The 24,489-nt window shown below is 36.6% G+C and overlaps 1 protein-coding gene across 2 annotated transcripts in view; it reads left to right on the top strand.

Moving 5' to 3' along the window:
* Positions 1–24,489, top strand: part of EPB41L4A (erythrocyte membrane protein band 4.1 like 4A) — a 208,536-nt gene that overhangs the window by 93,651 nt on the left and 90,396 nt on the right. For both annotated transcript variants that reach the window (XM_039848457.1, XM_039848458.1), the window contains exons 3-7: positions 6,196–6,247; positions 11,435–11,513; positions 19,649–19,746; positions 20,886–21,006; positions 23,430–23,517. In XM_039848457.1, coding sequence (XP_039704391.1) covers positions 6,196–6,247; positions 11,435–11,513; positions 19,649–19,746; positions 20,886–21,006; positions 23,430–23,517 — 438 coding nt within the window. The remainder of the gene's footprint in view (positions 1–6,195; positions 6,248–11,434; positions 11,514–19,648; positions 19,747–20,885; positions 21,007–23,429; positions 23,518–24,489) is intronic.

Below are 24,489 nucleotides of genomic sequence, written 5' to 3'. Positions count from 1 at the left end.
TACAGTGTTGAATAGGTGTTTTTGTTTGTTTTAATATGGTAAAAATAAAGCTTAATATTCTAGGAATGATTCTGTAGAAAGAAGAACTTTGGTGCTGGAAAGAGAGCAGGAAGTTGCAGGAACCGTGTTTCTGAAAATGTGATGGGCTTAAGTGAAGCATGGACGATTCAACCATAAAAGTGGAGAAGACAGGACATTAGCACGGGTACATACAGGTTGGTAGATTTGGTAAGAAGGATGCATGTTCTCTTCTGATTGCTTCAGTTTTCTCAGAGAAATAAGCAAGATTATCAGCTGAGAATGAGAAAGGGGTAGGAGAAAGTGTGAAGGAGTTACCCAGGCAAGTGAAAGAATAAAATGTGGTAAGATTCTGGGTTCCCTCAGGTTATTGATAATGAATTTCAGGTGAGCCTATCTACGGTCCTGCAGGTTGAGTCTCCAATTAGTCAGCCTCTCAGGTGCTGGCTTGGAGAAAGTAGAGTTGGTGGGGTTTTTTCCTAGTGCGTATTATAAAGATTGTGCAAGATAATTGAGGAAGACTGCCAGTGAATGAGTAAATGAGTAGAAAGGGAAGTGAGGACTTGGGTAGGAGGGAATATGAAAAGATAGTAGGATCACTGAATTGTGCTTCTTAGTGGAATCAGAATATCAGAAGGGAGTGAGTTGAGAAAAGAGGAGTTGGTAGTTGTGTGTAAAAATCTTGAAATTGAAGTTATGCCTTCCTATTCAGACAATACTCTAGAGAACGGCTTGGCCTGAGATTAACATGCACCGGTGTTCGGTTCCTTGGATCCACCGTTCTGCTCTTTTGAACAAGTAGTTTAAACACCCAGTGTCTCAGTTTCCTCATGTGTAAAATGGTAATTATAGTAGTTACTACTTCATTAGAGTTATTAAGAGAAATGAGTATATACGTGTAAAGTCTTCAGTAGTACCTGCCACGCGGTAAGCTTTTAATAAATGTTAGCTATTACTATTGTTATCTCTGTAACTCATAGAATGGTGTCAGGGTCCATGGGTGAGAATTGGGGCCAGTGACACTTCATGAGGAGCCAGACGATGCCACGATGATTCATTAGAATTCACTTTTGTTGAAAAAATGGGGCCCAATTACAATTCCTCCCCTTCACTGCAGATCGCCCGATGACAGGTCCTTGTTTTAGTCCCTGCTGTGCGTTAGCTAGGTTGTGGTGCCTGAGCTAACTGTACCTGAGGAGCAAACTAAAACCATGTTCTGCTGATGTTGCTTAGAGGACCTGAGATCTGTCTACAGGGGCACTGGGAAAAGCACAAATAGCTATCACCACACTCATGGATTTCTTGGAACATATGTGCAAATTATGTCAAGTCCTAGAACTCCCTGAGAGTAAACGGTAGTATCCTTTTTTGAGATCTTTGTGGCTCCATTGTTCCTTATAGATGGCCAACTCTCTTTATACTCCCTTAGATCAAGAAGTTGTTTTTGTTTTGCTGACAAAAACTGTGTATGTTTTTAAAGCCTTTTAAAAAAAATCTATAGGAAACATTATTAAATATCATCGTAGCGTTCTTACATTCTCTAAGGGAGAATCAGCATTATACCCACTATGAAATAAGATGCAGTGAAGCTTTATCTAAAACATTTTAAGACTTATTCTACTATTAGAACTCTAGGAAACTTTAAAAGAACAGTTGTCAAATGAAAGGTTGGACCCTGAATTTTGAAGGTTAGGATATTGATTTACTGGATAGTGTTAGAGTTTTAAAATCTAATTCTGAGACTGTTACCTAGGAAATTGATGAAATTCAGACATTATCAGCCAAGGTGAATAAAAGATGCTCAGAGCGTTTAGCCAAGACTGCCAAAGTAAGAAGGAACTTATATGCCCACCTGTTATTCTCCCTAGGTTGCATAAATGCTGTTATTAAGATCGATGAGACTGAAGAGGGTAAGGCCATCTAACTACTGGCCTCTTATCCCTTGGCAAAGGGTCAGAGAGACAAGGAAGGCTGTCATCCTGACTCTTCAGTGATTGTTTGTTGGGGTTGCAGTCTGTTAACGTTCTCCTTTGTAAGGAAGCCCATCTCCTTCGTAAGGAAGTCCACTGTAGAAATCAGGATGAGAGGTCAGGGTCTACTTCTGTTAATTATTATCTTATCTTCCTATGAAACAGGACTGGATTCAGCTTGTAAGGATATACAAGCTACAGGGTATAAGTTTGAAATTGAAAGGGTGGAGGTGGGGAAAGAGGAAGAGTAAGTAAGTGAAAGATTTTCCCAGAGAATGAACAGCTTGAATATTGAGAGAGAATGAGAAAGATAAGGCTGTCTGTCCTTGCGACTGTCTGGGTAGGCAAGACAGCTTCACAGCAAAGTGCAGTTCAGAAAAGCCCAGTGCCACAGTTAACTGTGGTGAGCTCTCTGCCCCTCCTAGTCTCCCTGCCCAGGGAAGATGGAAAAACTAAATGGACCACTTCTCTTTCTGGAAGTCTTCTGTGAACATGGATTTCTTAGCTGAGTGTTTGTTAGCTATTGGGTGGCATTGATTTCAATATAGTACTCATCTGTAAAGGACCTGGAGTATTCCATGTTGTCACTTAAAAACAGACCCACTTACTTTAAGAACAGTTGAGCTGGTAGGTACCATTTTTTAAAAACTTTAAGGCTCTGTTCTACATTTCTATATTTTGGGGAAGCTTTTTATTCATGTGCACACTGCTCAAAGTTTTTCTCTTCAGTGATGCCTTCTTACAGTCATCCTGCAGAGCTAATTTTCTTTGTACCTAATTTTATTATCTAATACTCACTCATCTTATATATATTGTCGTCTCACGTATAGCATTGTGTTGTGATTCTGTGTCTGTGTGTCGCCTGCTAGGCGTTCAGAACCTCGAGGTTAAGGGTAGGTCTCAGTCATCTTTGTTTTCCCACACTCCCCAGGACAAGGTCTGACATATCATAAAGAACATGTATGATGGATATTCCGTAAATGTTAAATGAATGGGATATTGTGTTCATTGGCAATTTCTTGTGCCCTTTTTCTCATTAGTTATGGAATAGCTGCCTGATGTGTTTCATGGTGATCAGACATGCTATGTTTGATTGCTTGTTGATAATGAGTGGTGACAAGTGCCTCATAGTATGGCTGCTTTGGTCTTAAGGTCATTTCTTTTCCTTGGTTGAGTGTAAGTGGGTTTTACAATTTGAGATGTTAGCTTATGAAATCTGGTGGCTCGTGTTTATTATTTATATTCTGAGGCATTTACCATCGTCTGACCTCTGTAATTCTGGATATCCATTTGGATCAAATGAGATTTATGCGTGGCGAGCGCTGCATTGATGCTTAGCATATCTGATGTGCAGTGTGCCGATCGAACCGCCTTTGACTGAGTCTTGACTTTTTTTTTGCTGCACAATTGTAATTTCTAACTCATCTCAGAACCTTCATTATACTTTTCACCTCATAAATCAGATTGCTCTAAGGAAAGAGATTTATTTTAAAAGTGTAGAGATTATCATTAATATAAAAATTTTTAGTAGGTCAACTAATCTTTACTGTTACATTTAATTAAAAGTTTCCTTTCTGTTTTCTTTATTTAGTTTTTTAATAACTGAAAAACATTCTGGAGGCAAAAAAAAAAATATTGGTTTGAGGAATCTGTAAAGTTGTTTTTTGGTGATGATGTTAGAAGGAGAGATTAAGAAGCTTTCTTCCAATTTCTGTTTTCTACTAATTTCAGTATGAGATGAGATAGTAGTAAAACCAGAGACTGCTTCCCTTCCCTTTCCTTCTCTCTTTCTTGTCCTAGGCACTTACTGAGTCCTCATGTATCAGTGTGGTATAAGGCCTAAAATTAAGACCTAATATGCATACCTTGACATCTGGGGGACACTGGGAGAGCCTCTACTGGCTCAACTCCAAGTCCCCTCCTTAAAGCGCTCTCATGGGTAGGGTCCCCTCCACAAATAACCCTCTAGGACCCCAGCCAGCTCACATCTCGATTTTGGCCTTGTGAAACTTGGAGAAAAGAAACCAGCTGATCTATAGAACTTGGAGATTATAAATGGGTATCATTGTAAGCTGCTAAGCTTCTGCTACTTAGGCAGCAATAGAAATCTAATGCAAGTGTTTATTTAAAATTTTTCTCAACAACAAATTTATTCCTCACAGTTCTGAAGGCAAGTGTTAAACATGGCTAGTTGTGTGTGTTTTCCTTGGTTTTATCCTCTTTGAAAAATCCAAGGGATAGTTTTATTTAATGTGAATGGCAAGAAACAGCCCATCCACCTAATGTTTCTATTTCATGAGGAGCATCCATAGCTTTATATACCTAGAAGAAAGGGTCTGCTCTCTGTCTAACACATGACTTAGCATTTGGGCTGATTTTACTCTACTTGGATGAATCAGTGTTTCCTTATGAACCATTATTTTAACAGCAGAGCCATATCTCTAGTCACTGTGGGCTCCAAAAGCAGGTCATTGATTATAGCCTCTGCTTCAAATATCTTTTTTATTTTAAAAGTGAGTGAGTGCAGACCTTCAAAAAATTGAGATGTGATTAGGAGCAAAATAATAAACGTTGTTAGTTGCTATATATATATATATATATATATATATATATATATATAACTTTATTTTTTAAACAGTTGGAAAACTGAAACTGCCTTATGAGTAGCAAATAGTGAAGATTATAGATGCACATGAATAGAGCTTAGTCCTGTAATAAAATCTTATAATAAAATGATTATGACATATATTTAGTATGACTAATTATTATTATATTCATTGTAATTAGGAATAAAAGGTAAGAGGATTGCAAAAAACTATTATAATAAGTATTTGTAATTATTGCTACTGTTGTATAGCGGAGCAAGCATTTCCACCTTCGATGGAGGAGCAGAGCAGAGAAGAAGGAACTGGGCAGGAAGGTTGTCTTGGACCCCTTTTCCGACCTGTGATTCCTGATTCCTGACCCAGAAGTGTCAGGAGAGTGAGCATGTTTTACTAGGGTGAACTGAGAGTGCTGGCAATGCAGTGGCTCAAGGTGGGCCAGCTTCACCTCCCTGCTGTGAGAACTGCCCCTTCTTCATTCAGGAATGTGAGAAAATGGAAGCTGGTTAGCTGGGTTCTTGGGATCGCCAGCATTTGTCAAGGACAGCTGGGGAGAGGTTCCGCTTTACCCTCCCCTGACCCTCTAGGGCTCCGGAATCCCTTCGACCGTGTGCTTCTAGGGGAACCCGGATGCCCCTCTGTGCTTCTCCCTTGCTCGTCCCCCAGATGGAGATGAGGCTAAAGGCTAAAGGCTTGTTTCTTTTTCTTTCAGTGAAAAGGAGGGGATTTAAAGGAAGACCTCTCCCCAGGGCCAAAAGTTCTCCCATCACTGTCTGAAATTCTGTTCATTAAAGATGAATTGGAATTAATAAGCAAGTACCTCAGGCTGGCTAAAGGCACAATAGGAATGAGCCTCACACCTTAATAATAATCATCGTTAGTGAATATTACGTACTTTGTATGAGCCAGGGGCTATTCCAAAGGCTTTACATGAATTAACTTATTTAATCCTCACAGCAAGCCAGAGGAAGTTTCAGAGATGTCCAGTATCTTGGTCCATGTTACATAGTTCTGATGAGAGGAGAGCCAGGATGGAATCCAGCTGGGTGGGCGCTGGGATCTGGACCATCCTCAGCCACTGTACCGAGCAGCCTGTCCCAAATAGGTGATGAGGGTTTCATTTAATTTGATCTCTTTCCTCCTTACCTCTAGCAGTGACACCTATAAAGAACGGGACTGGAAGTGAGGAAGGTAAAGACCTTTTAGGGGGAGACGTGGCTGCAGGGAGTTGTGATAGGGACTTTGGAAAACAGACTTGGGAGGCATTCTCTGTGGCCATTGTTTTCCCACCAAAAGCAGTAAGTCGGTCACTCATTAGCATCTTGATATTGCTGATCTTATAATCAGTACGAGAATTCAACTAAGAACCCAGCGAGTACTGTCTCTCTTCTCTTCTCTTCTCTGCTGCTTTCCAAACATTGACATCATTTATCTTTTAATGTTTGGCTGCAGAAAGCTCTTCTGTATGTTATGTGTATATGATAAAGTAAATGCTTTATTTATTATTTAAATGTCATGTAAAAGAACACTTTGCAAATGCTCTTGAAGTGAAGGCCAATGAAAAGCAACTAATTTCTATAATTACCCTTTTCTTCCTCACACAGTATTGGCTGGATCCTACAAAAACCCTCGCTGAACACAAAGAACTGATCAACAGTAGGTATCTAATTTTAACTTCGTTAAGGGGTGCCTTGAAAATGATGTAATGTCCAGGATTAGTTGGATGCAGAAACAGGCTTTCAAACTACAGGGGTGAGAACTAGTTCTCATGTGCCAGAATATGGAAATTGATGTGCATACATTGACTGGTCTCTGCAAACTCTGATTAAATTTGAGTTGATAAAGACTCTGATACTAGATCTTAGTATTGATATTTGCTTGGGCTATGCTTGTTCTTGACTTTAGTCTGTGATTTTTCTAGTTGCTTGTCTTTAAATTTTCACCTTAAAAGAGAAAAGACAGAGAGGCACTGTTTCAGCAAAAGTGGATATCCAACCTTTTAAAATGCTTGAGTTTCTTGGGTTAAGAAGTGGTTTGTCACACTGTTTAGTTTGCTGAGTCAATAATTAAGAAATGCCCTTGCGACCTGAAAGATTTCAGTGGCTTCAGAAAGGACCCATCTATTCTGCTTTAGGTTTTATAAATATGAATCTTACTACTAAGTGACTCAGTATAATTAAAGTTATATTTATTAACCTTAATTTCCGTAACCTAAGTTTTTATTTATAAATACGTGTGCACACATGCATACCTGTACTCATGGTCCTTAAGTATGCAAAAGAGTAGTTATTTTTAAAAGACTATCTTTAAAAACTATTGTAAAATATACTATTTTAAACTTTTTGAGTGTAAATTCAGTGACATTAAGTACACTCACCTTGCAACTGACACCACTGTCCATCTCCAAAACTTCGTCATCCTCTCAAACTAGAAACTCTGCTCTCATTAAACTGTTATGCTTTAATGTGCAAATGATTGCTAATAAGACCTAGTGGATTCTTGTGGCCCTATTACCCCCATTCTGCGTCTGTACTTTCCATGTATATTGGCTCGTTTCTTGTGGTAAAATTGGTTGCATGGTGCTTCAGAGACCCCAAGGACAGGAGCATACAGTAAGAATAAAACACCTATATTAAAATGGAAGAGAGATGATTTAACCGAACAATACATAGTCTTTATATCTTATCTCATGAGATAGTTTGATAATTAATGAAGGAGAGTGGCTCTCAACATCTCTAGTAGATTAGTCAGAAGGAATATCTGTAAAAATGACAGAATACTTGCTAGTCACCAAGATTCTCATAGGTAAGTCTTGATTTATCCCTGTGCTAATGGAAGACACTTTATTAATCATTAAAAGCCTTGAAATTAGTCTTCACAAAAGGTAAATTAGAGGATTCCCAGTTTCCGGCTTCTGTATTTTATATAAAGTAAAACAGTATTAACTTAGCTTACGTAAAGATTTCTTAAAGGTCAACTCTGTGGAAAGACATGGATTCAAGACAATAACTTAGAGACTGATTTTTATAGTCAGTCTTAGAATAGGAAGCCAAAAAATATCTGGCTAGACATATTCTCTCTCCTAAATGTTCATTTCCATAGCCTTTGACTGGACTATAAAACAGTGATATAAATGAAAGTATTTACTTACTCTAAAAGGTATTATAATTTTTTCCCCCGAAAGACTGTATGGAATAGCAGCGAGAAAGCACTGAACTCTAAGTGTTAGCAAACTTGGTTCTTAGTTTGTGATCTCTGTGATCTTAGGCAAGCTACTTACCTCCTTGGTGCTTCACCTGCCTTACATATGTTACGAGGTAGTTGTTGAGAATCAAATGTTTAGGAAACATTTTTGTACTTTATCAAATGCAATCAAATGGTAATGATGCCTTATACTTAGAACTCAAGCCATTTTATATATGTAATGGGAATTGGAGGGCCAATTTGGGCCACAGGTCCTTTAAGAAAATTAGCCCAAATCAAATGCTTTTAATTTTGTATTTTTCAAACTTCTACATAACTGCTCATCACTAAACACGTTTGACGTGGCTGGGCTTGGTCAGTAGGGTGTAATCTGCCATGTTCCAGAGAATAAAAGCAGCTCTGCTCTCTGGACAAGGCCTCCTTTTCTTTGTGCACTGTCTCAGCAACAGCAGAAGCAGTGTCTGTGCTCCTGCCACCCCCAGACGCTAACCCCAGAGGCCTGCGGCGCAGGCCGACCCATCTGCTTAGTAACACAGACCTTGATTGACAAAGATGGATCAGCAGAGGGTAGACTTCCTGGCTCTTCTAAATATTTCATAGTCTGTGCCTCCCTGACATCTCTGTGCAGGGGTGGAGGTGTGTTTGTGAGAAACACAAATACAGCGATTAACTAAACGTAGAAATCAAATATACGGAATCAACTCTAATGACAGAAAATTAAAACAAAATTTCTTTTAAAACATAGCTTTTAAAGAAGCTCTAGAGTAAGGGGTGCCTATACAGGACGGCATAGATGAGGGGAGAGGAGCAGGGCCCTAGTCTCATTTGTCTTCTGTATACCCGGAACAGGGCTTTGGGGTTCTACAAACAGTATATGTGTGTCATAATAATAATAATAACGATACAGCTCGTATGTTATAAATGCATTATGGATTTATTGTCTTTTGTTCTATTTAATTTTCTTGCCCTAACTTCTAAATTTGGGACTTCATTTACTCAGTTAAAAATGAAAATAGAAAGACTGAAGTTACTTTATGTCAATTACACAGTATCAGAGACTGGGGATCACATGTGTAGGTGGAAGTATTTTTACTAAGATGCACACTTAATATCTATTTTTATGTGTGTGGGAGAGCTTCTGTTTAAGAAAAAAGACTAGAAACTATGACCACCAATTGATGCAGCAGATTACAAGTCTATTTCAAAACAATTTTAATATATGATCTTGTTAACACACTGCTCAGAAGTATATAATTTTGCAAACAGTGCAGGTGAGATTCACATCCTCTGAAATAGAAATATTTCTAGTAAAAGTATAATATAATGCGGTTGGCACTCCATGGGGCTTGTGTCCCCGTTCACAATATGAATGTTTAATTATAGTTTATATTTGTCCATGTAGGTACAATTTCAGGCTTTGCTTCATATATATTTGGTATTGGTGCATGTAGTTCTTGTGTATGTGGTAAATGACTGAGATGAGAATTGTCTTCTTAAATATATAAGAACACATTCTTAGATTAGAAAAGTTTAAGAATGAGACAGTAGTGAGATTAATCCTACCACATAGTCTCACCGATGATTTTTTTTTCTTAAACAGAAGAGATATACATGGTAAGATATTTCTAACTTAGCAGTTTTGCTAAGAGAGTAGAATAAAATATTCTCACGGGGGAAAAAAGGTAAATATATATGGGATCGTATGTGTTAATTAACTAGGTGGGAGGAATCCTTTCACAATGTATACATCTATCAAATCATCACATTGAACATTTTAAATACCTTACAGTTTGTCAATTTACCTCAATAAAGCTGGAAAAAAAAACCTTTCTAGTCCCTCTCCCCAAAGTTTACCACTGTTAGTAATTTCTTATGTATTCTAGGGAAAACATTTTAACAAATAGCTTTCTTTTTCACAAAAGGGCTAGTATTTCTGCAGTCAGAAATATAGATTGGTGCTCTTTCCCCATCTGCACCTGGAGTTCTCCCTCTGCTCATTTAAGAGGTTACTTGACTCCGTATGCTCATGTCCTTTGCTTCACTTAAACGTCCACCTGCTGCTGAGCATTTAAGTTGTTTCTAGTTTTTTGCAGATTTTTCTTGCTACATTTTGCAATAATTAGTGATAGGTAGATGGCTTTTCAAGCCATTTATTTTGTTTATTTATAATCTTCATTATGAAAAAATTACATGAATGTTATAGAAAATGTGAAAAATGAAAAAATTATAAATTAATAAAAATTGTGCATAACCTCACTAACCAGAGAAGAGAACCGGCAACATTCTGGTGTATTCGGTCCTTTTTTCCTGTATTTACGAACACGTAGACCCATATGTATATATAGATACCCGCATAGTTGAAGTCCTACTGTCATACGGTTCTGACCCTGTTTTTTTCCATTTCATATTTTCTTGTGTCTTTAGAAAATCTTGGTGAGTATAATTTTTTAAACAACTCTATTTGTATCGCTTTCGCATAAAAATTATTTACATTTAAGGTGTACAACTTGATGTTTTGATGTGTGTATACATTGTGAAATGATCAGCACAATCAAGGTAAATAACTTAGCTATCACCTCTATATAGTTACCAGTGTATGAGGTGCGTGTGTGAGATTTAAGATTTGTCCTCTTAGCAAATTTCAAGTATGCATTACAGTATCTTAACTATCATCACCATGTTGTACCCTAAGTCCCCAGAATTCATTCATCTTGCATAACTGAAACTTTATACCCTTTGAGTAACATCTTTTCATTTTCCTCTCCCCAGCCCCTGGCAACCACCATTCTATTCTCTGCATCTATGTATGCGACTATGTTAGATTCCACATATAAGTGAGATCGGGCAGTGTGTGTGTGTGTGTGTGTGTCTTAGTCTTATTTTACCTAACATAATGTTGTCTAAGTTCATCCATGTTTTCTTAAATGGGAAGATTTCTTTCTTTTTTCTTGCTGAATTATATGCCTCTTCCTGTCCCTGCCCCCCTCTCTCTCTGTGTATGTGTACCACATTTTATTTATCCATTTTTTTCATTGGTGGACACTTAGGTGTCTTGACTATTATGAATAATGCTGCAATGAACATGAGGGTACAGATATCTCTTCAAGATTCCGATTTCATTTCCTTTGGATAAATACCCCGTAGTGGCATGGCTGGGTCATATGGTAGTTCTCTTTTTTAATTTTTGAGGAACTTTCATACTGTTTTCCATTATGGCTGTATCAACTTACATTCCTACCACCAGTGTCCAGGGGTTCTCTTTTTTTTACATCCTCATCAACACTTTTGTTTTTTTGATAGTAGTCATTTTTATAGGTGTGAGGTGATATCTCATTGTGGTTTTGATTTGCATTTCTCTGATAAGGAGTGATGTTAAGTACCTTTTCATGTATTTGTTGGCTATTTGTATGTTTTCTTTAGAAAAATGTCTATTTAGGTCTTTGCCCATTTTTTAATTGGGTTATTTGTTGCTATTGAGTTGTATGAATTCCTCACATATTTTGGATGTTAACCCCTTATCTAGTATATGGTTTGCAAATATTTTTGGTGAGTGTAATTTTTAATAGTTGTATAATAATATACTATTACATCAACTAATTTATAATATGAAATTTAATTATTTTCTATTTCTTATTTTAGCTGGACCTCCATATACTTTGTATTTTGGTATTAAATTCTATGCTGATGATCCATGTAAGCTTAAAGAAGAAATAACCAGGTACAGTATTTACTTTGCTTTTGAACAGTACATGTACGGCTTATACAAAAGGCTTTATTTAAAACGAATTGGGGTCAAACATTTGGATGTGTGTCTACCTGCATTTTGTAATGCACTCCTGTGAGAGTTAAATTTAGACTAGTGTTGCATGAGGCAGATCAATGGCTGATGATAGAGGTGTTTGAACAATGGCATGAACCTGGGTGATACGATGATAGATTTTGCATCTGCTGTGATGTGATGTTTCTGTATCATTATTGTGAAAGATGCATTCAGCCTTTGTAGTCATGTAAAAGTAACTGTTTGAACTGTGTAAAGGAAGAGTATTTTGATGCTCAGTTTGTATATGTAAATATAAATTTGAAGAGCCAGTCATTTCTCTTTAATTGGTTGTAGCTTAAATATCATCTGTCCAGGGGTTTCATTTATCTCTGTAGGAAATGAAAAATTGCTTTTGGTATTTTATGATGTATCATTTCACCTTTGTCATCGAATGTTTTATTTCATTTAAGACAGAATTTTCAATTGATATTGGTTCTGTTGTTAAATAGCCCATGCCAACATTTGAAAGTGGCTTATAAAGAGCAAGTAATAGTGTTATGTTTTTCATTTATTCCACTTGTGACTTGATTGCACATGGTAGCAAAAAACAAAAGTGTTTTTCTTAACTTAACTCTAAGTGGTCAGCTTTCTTAGTAAACCCCTATCGTTGGCTTAAGTAAAGCCTAATGTGTTATTCAAAAAATTTGAAGTCTTATCTTTGATAACTAAGGTGGTCTGTAGTTTTGTTCCTATTCCATCTTTTCATCTTTTCCCTTAGATGTTGTTTTGTCTTGATTCTGGACTGCACACAGAAGAGTGAGAGAGGGTAGGCTAATTGGACGTTTTCTATTCCACTCTGAAGTGCTATAATTAGGCCTCATTTTTAGAACTGTGCTGTCTGTATTCACATCTTCCATCACCACATTGTTAGTGAACATTTGAAAAGCAGGGCTGCTCTTTCAAGTTTTCCACGAGCATACCTCTGTGAGAGAAAGGCCGTTGTGTTGGGGAGATGTCAAAGAGTGGGGTTGTATTTACGTTAGAGTTTCATGAATAGTCTTTGCAGTCAAGAGGAATTTCTGAATCCTGGGCTCATGAGTCTGAGTGGTATAAAAATGCATTTATATCTGTAATTCATTAGGGAATTGCAAGGGAACATTTTATGAATATATAGGAAGGCCTTCATTTTGAGTTTGTCAGTAACTGCTCTGTGCCTCAGTTTCCTCAACTGTAAAATTGAGATTTTTGTAAGCATTCCATGGGATAATGTATGTGCAGTTCTCATACAGTTGACCCTTGAACAACAGGGATTTGAACTGCATGGGTTCACTTATCTGTGTGTGGTTTTTTTTTCAATAAATACTGTAGATGCATTTTCTCTTCCTTATGATTTTCTTAATAACATTTTCTTTTTACTAGCTTACTTTATTTTAATACAGTATATAATACATAAAACATCCAACATACGTTAATTGCCTATGTTATCATTAAGACTTCTGGTCAGCAGTAGGTTATTAATAGTTAAGTTTTAAAGGAGTCAGAAGTTATACATGGAGTTTCAACAGCGTGGGGGTGGATAACCCTAATCTCCATACTGTTCAAGGGTCAATTGTAGTTGGTTATGTTTTCTTATGGCAAGTGTCAGCACTCATTATTTCATTTTCTCCTTGTTTTGGCAGTTCAGCAGAGTTACATCTTAAATGAGGGTTAGGTTCCAAAAGATAAGTGATTTAGTGTTAAGAAGGAAGAAAAAGAGAAGTGCTTTATAATGCATTATTTCACACCTGGTCACCAAATATTAATGATGAACAGACATTTCGCTTCAGAATCTACTGACAGCTCGTTAACAGAATACATGGATTTGTGTGTTATGTACAACCCCACAAAATATTCAATACCACCTGTCTTTCCTCAAGTATTAGACCAGATCATGTAGTTAAGAACCAGATGACATAATTGACTTACAGGTAGTGGCCATGATCTGTAATAATTTATTTTTATTGCTCAAAACATATGGTTGGGTTTAGGTAAGTTAAATGTACATTTAAATGTGATATCACTATATATTTATTCTTGGTATGTCTTGAAGATAAAGTCATTGATTTGCATGAATATGTTAACTTAAATAGGTAGGCATGATGGACCTTAAAAAGGGAGTCGTTTACATGAGATAATTTTGGCAAAAGCAGGAATAGTACTCACCTCCCCCCCGCACCCCCCGCCCCCATATATGCTGGAAAAAGTCTATTTAGGTAAGCATTTTCAAGTTGAACATTTATTTGCTTCATTTCTTTTGAAAAATTTTCTGGCCTACTCTGTATTGGCTCTTAGGTTGTTTATAATTTTTTGATATGAAAAATAATACTGTGGTAAACATGCTTATTCCTATTCTTCCACATATATATATATTTTTTGGTAATTATGCCATTTCATACATATTATACAGACCTCTTTCACAATTGAACTCATTTGTTTTACTCCTGCATAGTATTTCATAATATATTTAACCATGGGATGACTCTCTAGTTTGTTTCCTTTTTTAAAATTATAGATAATGCTGCATTGAATCTTCTCATGTACATATATGACCATACTAGATACAGTATTCCAGAAGGACGTTGTATTTAGAAAAACAAAACAAAATTAGAGGTGAATGGGATACACAAGAAAGTAAAATTCCAGACCATGAGAAATGTAAGTTAAAGAATCATATCAACTTGGAGTACTTGTTAGGTGCTCCTGTTTTCTGAACTAAAGTTAAGAGAACTGCAGGGTCACATATCCTAACCTCCACCCTTGTAGAACATTCCTGATATGTCAGCGTGCTTCTTTATAAATGTTTTAAAGATAGGAAACCTTATTGCCTTGTAAAACAATAGAAAATTCAATAAGAAATAAATCCTGGAACTTCTGTCATTAGTAGTAGGTTTTCTTTCTAGGTCTGTGCAGAATAAATGTAATCTTTCTTCTCTCTTTTCTGTCTTTTAAGTAATTCAAGACCTCATGACATTTGTCAATCTTATTTTCAACTCAAAATATTATGACAGTCTTCCATGTATTTCATGTCATTCATAGCTCTGTATCTTCTGTAGTTTTGATCAGCATAACACACATACTGGTTAAGAAGACATGCTTTAGAGTCAGAAAGGCTGAGGTTTGCATCCTTGCTGTGGCACTCACTAGTTGTACAATCTTGAGAAGATTACCTAACCTTTTTAAAGCCTGTTTTCTCATCTGTAAATGGAATTAAAATATTTCTTCAAAAAGATGACTGGAGGAATATGTAAGTAAAGTAAAAGTGTAAGTGTTCAGTAGATGATGGGTTAGCTAAAATGAAAATAATGATAATTATTTCGTTTTCAAATTATTGATTATAGAACTAGAGAGGAAAAGACCAACTTAGAGCCTGGAGAGAGGTATTCCAGGTTAAAGTCAATCCTCTAATCAGAACTTTCCAGGTTTGTTATTCATTTAATTCTGAATCATCCTACTACTGCCTTCTAGTCTGCATTTCTTAAATTTGTATAAAAAGACAAAATTCACTCATTCCCCTACCCTTCATTCGCTAACTACGTAGAACATTGTTTCAATGCACTGAGTACCAAGGAAATTTAGTAGTGACCAAAAGGAGGTATGATTTCAGTTCTCCAGAGAGAAAGAGACAGAGAAACTGTCCATTGCTTTGCTGACAACCCTATCTGCGATGCCACTGAAATTTCCCTGAACTTCTAAGGCTCTTACAACTATTTCTAAAAAAGAAAAGAATGTTAGTTCCAGATGACATGTTCATAATGAACACTTTTTAGCTTCTAAAAACAGGTCTTTGATCTCAGAAGCTAAGCAGGGTTGGGCCTGGTTAGTACTTGGATGGGAGACCACCTAGGAAGACCAGGTGCTATAGGCGTAAAACATAAAAAATAAGGGATTGTAAGCAACAAGGTCCTTGCAATCTGTGAGGTCAACCAAGGGTTACCTCGCCTAAAAAAATGAATAAATACAATAAAAAATAAAAGAAGGTCTTTGTTTTTTAGTTTGTTTTGTAATATTTTGTTGTATTTTCTGGGGATTGACACTAGGCTTATCAATTTTATTATTATTGTCTTGGGAATCCACTTTGTGAAGATTAGCTTGTTTTACCTTCTTTGCCAGCTCAGTTACATACCTACTTCTGGAGCCCCTGTTTCCTTCTCTAAGTGAAGAGAATGGTCCTTAATACATCAGAGTTGAGGCAAGGATCACATTCCAGTATGGACGCAACATAAATTTGTAAACATTAAAGGACTATACAAATAGAAAGTGATACTATTGCTATTTGTTCCTATATTATAATCATCACTGTTAAGCTTCTGAGGCACAAGTGTTATTCCAGATCTTCTTTGTCACTTTCTCTTGAGATTTAGTGGATGCTTCCTCCACTCTCTTTCTTCTTAAGCCATGCATGCCATTTCCTCCACAGTGTTCAATATCATGTTATTATTTAAGCATTTTTTCCTCTGTCCATCACATTTAAGTTTAATCCAAAATGATTAGGCTCCCATTGTGTGCTGTGTTCCCTCTCTGTAGGGACACAAAAACACCCCTGCCTCCCGTTTAGGTAGGTACTCTCCTCTTCAATTCCTCAGTTACACATTCAACTGGCATCAGAAATCAAACTTCTGCTTGTCCCCACATCTTTCAGTTTCCTCATTAGGGTCTCAAGTCGCTGGAAGGTACACTTCAGGCTGCTTTGATGTGGGCATTTCTGGCCTTCTTTGGCCATGGAATCTCAGGAGAATCTTTGCTTTGGGCTCCTGAAAGAAGAGGGTCTCTCTTCTCCTTGTCTAAGCAAATCTCCTTTGCCCATTCTTCTTTCCTCTGATACTTGCTAAATTGTTAATGGTCCACAATGGCTTATACATACTTCGTGTCAGTTCAGTTCTTTTCATTGAACAGCAGGCAAACAGAAAACTGCGAGGCCAATATTTCAAACCCCTCACTTATACTGGATGTAGTGTTGTGATGAGTGTTGGTAGAGGGAAGACAGAATGTTTCTTCCCCGAGGCTCACAATCTAGTTTGGGAGAGAGTGCATATATACCGGTATACTAATTTACATAAAAAGATAAACAGTAGTTGCTCTGTGAAACCTCTGTTTTGTACCAGAATGTGTTTTGTAAAGCTTCCTTATTAAGTGGGTTATTTTTAGTCAGCATTTTTTTTTTTTTCTCCAATAAGGGCACAATATAACTAGGGTCACAATATAATTTATTGTCTAAATCCTGACACTTTGGAGAATGATGAGGAGAGTTATAATAATTAGGCTCGTGTAATAGGCACAAACTAGAACCGTCCTAGGTAAACTGGAGTGCAGAGTCACCCTAATTAAAACCAGAGATAAACAAGGAGTTAAGCATCTAATCATAGCCTTAATCAGAATGACACAGAAGACACAGCAACTCTAAATCTGGAATTTAAATGAAATTTTAAGTTGTACTGTATAAGTCCCATAAAATGGACAAAATATATAGTTAATTAAAAATAGAACCTGAGGTATAATCAAGTGTTTAGCATATAAAAATAAGATTTTACTGTATCATAAATTTGTCTTGTATAAAACTATTACAATGCTTGCTGTCATTAAGATAAATTCCTAATTAAAAATAGTTTACCTGTCTTCTTCTATTTTAGTGGATTATTAATGCAACGACTTAAAGATCTTTTGGTATCTTTAAAAAGTAGGCTGTACAGGGAAATCTGAACATGTCTTTTTTTTTTTTTCTTCATGAATTTCTCAGAGACAGCAACGGTTCAGTTTTTTCCATTTTCATCTACCTCTTGACCGGCTCGTAATCATAGTCATCCATCAGGACAGCAGATCTTTATTGAGGAGCTATTGTGTGCTTATGGTGGGATACAGTCACCAGTGGGTTATGATTCCTGTTTTTTGTATGTTTGTCTTTCTCCGTGTTTCAGATCTGTCTTTTTCATCTCCCTCTGTTTCTCTTTGCCTTTCTCTTTAAAGCAAACTCTTGTGAGATTTAGGTCCTTCAGTTTCTGTATTTGGCAAAGGATTTAACTATCCAGTCGGATGTTATAAAAGTCTTAATAGAGCAAGACAAATATGCATCTGTGACCCATTTCCGAAAAAAATACGCTTCAGAAAAGAAATTCCAAGTTAACAGTAGGGAAAGAGAGAGTAGCTAAACGCGTTTCCAGCAAGCAGTGGTACTTCTAGTGAAATGTCTCTTTAGTTTATAAGCTTTCGCATTTAATTTCTGCTAATGTCACTCTTCAAGAGGAGCACAGATGATTATAATGAAATAGATTTGATATCCAAGACTAGCATTCATTCAGGGAAAGAAAGATTTTAAGTCGGGCCAGAAATGCAAATGCAAGGTACGGAGTGGTGGTGGTGGGTTGTCATTGGTTAATGGCAAGAAATTTGGCTCAAGAAGTCTTATAACCTATCTTAAGGATCTTGAACTTTATTCTGAAGACAAAGAGAAGTCTTTTAAGGGTTTGTTTGTTTGTTTGTTTATTTGTTTTAATCAAGGGAGTGGTGTGTCTTATTTACCTGTTAAGAATCCTATTTACTTCTCAGGAAAGTAAATAGTTTGGAAGAGAGGTAAGTATGAATAATGACAGAGCAGTGAAGGTTTAGAAATCCAGTGGGTAGTGACCTGAACTAGGAGATGGAGAGAAGTGTATGGATTCCCAAAACTACCAGATTTATTGACAGCACGTGGGTGCCAAGGGTTACACATTATTCCTAGGCTTCTTTTACTTGATGTCTGGAGAACTGTGGTGTCATTTACTGAAATCGGTAGTGGGGAAACACAGGCTTTTAAGCAGATTTTCACTTAAGCCTGTGGGTGTAATCAAAGTGGGTATCAGTCTTCTAGAAATAATCAGAGTAGCCTCTAACATTTGGATTCCCTCACCAAGAGCTTTGGTTGTGAGCATTTAGAGAAGAGAAATTTATCACGGCCGATTTTTATAAATCATTTCCTTTGCTTTTTTTCTGCTCTTCTCAGTGACATGAAGAGTCACCTTGCAAAGAAAGAGAAATCACAAAAAACAGCCTGAAGTGTGGGGATGGGGGAGAAAAAGGGGATGGGGTGGGAAAGAGAAAGAGAGGAGGGAGGAGGGAGAGAAAATAGTAAGTTAGTGGTGTTGGCCTGGGGTCATGTTGGTAGTTCATTAGATTGGTTCATAAACCTCTGGTCTCTCTCACTCCACTGACACAAAGGTGAATGGTAGGGTGGGTGGGGGATGGGAAGCTAGCTAAGTTATATAGCACCCTATTAAGAGAGATCTAGGATTTCTCAGATTCCAGTCTGGCGTTGCTACTTGACTAGTTGCGAAATCTCGGACAAGTTACTTCATCTCTTTGTGTCTGTTTCTTCATCTGCAAAATGGAGATTATAATAGTACTGACCTCATTTTAAAATTTTGCATAAGTTATTGTATGTAAAATACTTGGAATGAGTTAGAATATTTACAATGTTTAGAAAAGCGGGTGGCACTATTATAACAAGTTTTGTTCAGGCGAATGGAATGAGTAAAGCTGCAGATAATGGGCAGGGCCTTTAAGTGGAAGTCTTGATGGAATTTTTGTCCTGTGCCTGTGATTTTAGACCCTGTAGCTAACACATGTCATATAAGTTGGGTCTTTGTGATTTGTTCTCTCATTAAGATTATGCCGTCATAGTAGTGGCAATGGCAGTAATGAGAATGGTAGGAATAGCTTATATGTAACCTCCATGTCAGCCTTATACAGTGTAGATACTTCACTTACCCGGTTTTACAGGCAAGGAGACTGGCCGTTAAGAGAGGTTCAGCCACAGATCAAGGTGACAGGCTAGAGAGTGCTGGAGCTGGGGTGCAATCCAGCCAGTCTAACTTGAGAGCCTGTGTTTTTTAGCCACTACCCTGTATTGCCTCTGTCGAGTGTGTTTTTAAATAGTCTGTTCCCAAACAGTCCCTTCACAAAAGAGCAGAAAGTACTTTATTTTCATTAAAGGTGATTGGTTGTTACCTGAATCTCAGGCTCTGAAACTTGAGGTCTAGGTAGCATAAGGTATCATTAATCTCTTCTTTCCATTTCTCTTTTAGATATCAGTTTTTCTTGCAGGTGAAGCAAGATGTCCTTCAGGGTCGGCTGCCCTGCCCTGTCAGCACTGCTGCTCAGCTGGGAGCATATGCCATCCAGTGTAGGTTCCACTTATGTAAATTTGCTTCAGACGTGCGAGAAAAATAATTGAATTTCTCTTTTTAAGCAAGTTTGTATGCTACAATTTTTCTTATCAAATGGCATGTTGCTAAAAAAAATTGAATTTAGTTAGAATTCAAGTTTTAATCAGCGTCCCTTCGGGGAGAGGTAAAAATGATGCCAGTTATATCTTCCTTGTAGTAGGTCCAATGCAGTTTTAGTCGCAGGAGTAGCATTTGATTCTTGATTAAGTGGAAGGTCTGAAAATTTGTTCTGTTCTACATTCTACCTGAGTTCATTGATCCCCTGAAGGTATGACTCAGAGATCACATTGCTTCCAGGTCGCTGTAGTGAAGACTCCATGGGGTCAGGTGCCGACACCACTGCAGTGTGGCACACGTTTGGCACTCATTGCACTTAAGCTGTTGGCATCAATATGATGACCATGTGGGGCAGTTCCAGGTTGCATTGTCGTTTTGGAGACAGAGGCAGAGACTGAGGGCAGTGAGGCTGGACAGCACATTCTTGTCTCTGTGTCACTTGCAGATCAGAAACATTGTAGGAAAAATATCCTAGGAAAAATGTCACATAGATGAACTGGGTTGGGCTGGAGGGAAGAGAATTTTTAAGCATAACGTAGTGAGCTTTCTGCTTTCCTTTTATTTCTTTGTATAAATTGTGGTGGGGGTTTTGTGCAGCATTGTATTATATTTCTATGACCATTATTTGGGGCAAATACATTTTGAATCATGTGCTCTATTTCTTAGTGTCATTGTCTGAGAGGATATATTGGGTTCATGGTTGTTTTTAATATCTAGTATTTCCAATATATGTACTCTAAATTCTGTTTACAACATTTTTTTGTATATAAACTGATGAGAAAAATTGAAATGAAAATGATGATAATTATAGTCTTTCAGAAAGTAAAACTACAGAACTTGTGTTTTTATTATGATTTTGTTTATACCATTCATATATGCTCATCAGACTTATTTTTTTCTAAATTAGTTATATATGAATTTATTAATAAGGCACTTGAAGAAAATGTTTGAGAATGATAGGAATATTTTTATTTCTGCATATTTAGGAATATTTTCCTAAAATGGAAAAAATTACAATTTTTTTTTTTTTATTTTTTAGCTGAACTTGGAGATTATGACCCATATAAGCATACTGCAGGCTATGTGTCAGAGTATCGGTTTGTTCCTGATCAGAAGGAAGAACTCGAAGAAGCCATAGAAAGAATTCATAAAACTCTAATGTAAGAATCACATTTTAATAACTATAATCAACATGTTGTATGTTAGGTGCCCAGAATGTCATTTTATAATTGGAAGTTTATACCAACATCTCCTCCATGTCTCCCACCCTGGTGACCAGCCCCTGGTAACCATCATTTCAGTCTCTGTTTCTGTGAGGTCGATTTCTTTAGATTCTTTAGATGCAAGTGATATCATACAGTGTTTGTCTTTCTCTGACTTCTTTCACTTAGTGTAATGCCCTCAAGGTCCATCTATATATTTGAAAGTAGCTAAGAGAGTAGATCTTAAATTTTCTCACCACAAAAAAGAAATGGTAATTATGTGATAAGATGGAGGTAGTAGCTAGCTATGGTGGTAGTCATTCTGCAATATATAAATGTATCAAGTCAACACATTGTACACCTTGAACTTACACGAGATTTTATGTCAATTATATCTCAATAAAGCTGGAAAAAGATACCACCTTATATTACATCAACCATCATCCGTTTGCTATTAGCAGTCTTAAGAAAAGTTTATAGAATAAATTTCTCACCTTTTTCTGAAACAGTCTCTCATTCTTTTTCTTTTTAAGGTTTTTACTGCATGTAACAATAAAATGCTCATAGAAACTCTAAACAATTATAAATATAAAGGAGAAAGTAACTCCCAATATCTAAAGTCAAGATATTTTTGATTATTGGCCTTTCAAACCTCACTATGCGTAATTTCCCATAGAGAAAATTTATTACATATAGATTTATGTATGTATGATTTTACACAAATGGAGTCATTCTGTGTGTACTGTATTTTGCAGCCGACTTTTTAGTCACCAGTACCTTGTGAGATTTATTTTTTAACTATAAATATATTTTATAACCACAAAAGCCTTAATGTATTTTGGATTTGCTATGTCGTTAAGTTTGTAAGTTCTTCACAGTTATAAGCAAAGTCCTAGTCAGTCTGTAGTAACGAATCTGGAAATCATGATGACACTGGTGTGGAGCCTCAGAGGATGTTGTGTTAATACCACATGCACTTCTAAGAATATACCTGCCCTGAGTAGGATTTTCAATTAATGGCCTGCAGCATTGAAGTTATAATTTAATTATAGTTATTTTAGTTAAATCTTCTATACCGATTAACTTCGCTTTATTGCCTTCTCATGTAACACTCCCTCTTGAATTTGCTTGGTTTCAGATCTAATATAGTTAAGAAAAAAATGTAGAATTAATATGGTCAACAAAAAATGTTTGCTGAAAGATCTGTTTCAGTGAGTAGTCGCAGAAGTCAATTCCTGAATTGCAATCAGAGAAAGCAGACTCCATCTTGTATTAGTGTGCACCAGAATTTTCTCTGGGCTGATTATAGAGCCCTTCATTTTAAGGTTTCGCTGAAGTGGATGCTAAGAAAGTGCCTGTTATAACATTATGTTTGACACATTTCGAGACTGCTAATTCTAGGAGTTTCAAAGCACAATTATATTTTGAAATTATCAAGGAGCGTTGGGTAAAGGGCCTTACATGTTTTTTGTGATGGTGTTGACAATGTGACTGTTACTTAAAAGGGAATAAAGCTCGATCAAGGTTTGGTAGCTTTCTTGTATCTAATTTGTGATGAACATTTTTTATAGATTTCAAAAATATGGTTTATTACTGGGTTTTCCAAGGTGATATGAAACATAGGAATACATCAAAGCAGGATTTCTTAATTTTAAAAAAGTTCATAGCTCCTTTTGTTAACCATAAAAAATCTTTTACACACACACACACACACACACACACACACACACACACACACAAAGCTCTGCTTATCCATGGAGATTCCTGGCAGATGCTCACCCTCATTAGGAATGAATGCTGTTTTCTGTCTATTATTGCCAGTGAAGATTTTAGGTAGATTTCTGTACTTTGTATTAAGAAAATGACAAGTATTTTTTACAATTTCTAAATACTAACTAATATGTTTTCAAACTGCTGTGCTCAGGAGCGGCTGATGAGCTGGTTGGGTGTAGGGGAGTCCATTCTCTTCTTCCCACCCACCACTGCTCTCATGCCTTTTTCCTCCTGACAGAGAGCTAGCTGCTGGTGCATGGAGACATTTTACTCTTTGTCAGGGGTATGCTTTAAAATTTGAGTGCTGCTTAATCTCTTTGGGGGTTTCTGAAGTTGAGAATTTTTAATATATGCTAGGACATTGGGATTGGCTATAATGAGCAAAAATGGATTCGGTAAATGAAATTAACTTAACACGAGTATCACTTCAGAGTATAAAATTCGGTCACCAAGTAAGCAAGGGGCATCTTGAAATATAAAGACTTACATTTGCATTAGCACAAAGGATTATTTATTTTTACAGTGAATATAGTGAAGATGGTTTATATTCCCTGTAAGTGCCATAGCTATCAGTAAAGGAAGGCTCTTTGTTTTTATGCTGGATGTAGGGGTCAGGCTCCTTCTGAAGCAGAGCTGAATTACTTGAGGACTGCCAAATCCCTGGAGATGTATGGCGTTGATCTTCATCCCGTCTACGTGAGTGACATTTAATTAACACAAAATATTTTAAACTGATGACATTTTTCTTCAAGTGTCACTGAAACTCCCAAAGGAAAGCTGCAGTCCTGTTATTTCGTGAGAAGTTGATACTTTTTCATCTGTGTTTTTCAAACACAACGAATCTCTTGCATGGATTAAAACCCTAATGAGTTTTGCATAAAAGTCTGTGATTTTATTTCCATGTGTAGAAAACAATTAACTGGCCTTGAAAACACAATCTGGATAACAGCTCCAAAGGGCTTAGCTAAATGTCAAAACAATTTAAAATTGGTCTGTAATTGATTGTATTAGATGGAAAACAGGAGGGTTTTCCAAAAATAGATTTTATGGCTGAAAAAACTTTTATCAAATCATTTGCCAGGTAAAGTAGACTTTACGCAACAAACAGTATAGGTGCAACTACTGGTGGTTCTGCAGGTTCTGTCAATATTATGGTTATTGCCTATTGTAGTTCTTACCACTGCATTAATAGAAATATTTTTGCAGATTTTTTTCAGTGGCTGACAGAAACTTGCTGAACATAGTCATTGAGCAGTTATACTCAATCTCTATCAAGTGTTCTGTATCTAGGTCTTAAGCTTTGAACCACTTCTCTAAGGTTACCAATTGATTATTCGATTCCAGTGAGATCGAAATGTGTCTTTTATGTTATGAGTTTAGTTAACAATAGTCAGATTTAATTATTTGAGAAAAGGAGCCAGGTACCTTATTCTTTACATGAAATGAATTGCTAAAGATTATTTATAGAGTGTTTGTCAATTGGATTACGGAACTCAATTTTTAAGGAACTCTGATAAAACTTACTGTTATGCAAATAACTCATTCATGTATTCATTTTATGTGTCTTTGGCTCATCAGAGTTTCCTAAAACAAGATATCATATTATTTGTAAAGAGTTAGGTCCATCCCTGGGTATACCATTAATATGCAATAAAAGTTACATATTTG

The sequence above is a fragment of the Pteropus medius genome, unplaced genomic scaffold, assembly GCF_902729225.1.
Source record: "Pteropus medius unplaced genomic scaffold, Ma_sr-lr_union100, whole genome shotgun sequence".
Lineage (NCBI taxonomy): Eukaryota > Metazoa > Chordata > Mammalia > Chiroptera > Pteropodidae > Pteropus > Pteropus medius.
Note: the sequence above shows the minus strand (reverse complement) of the source record. Positions and strands in the feature narration are given on the sequence as shown.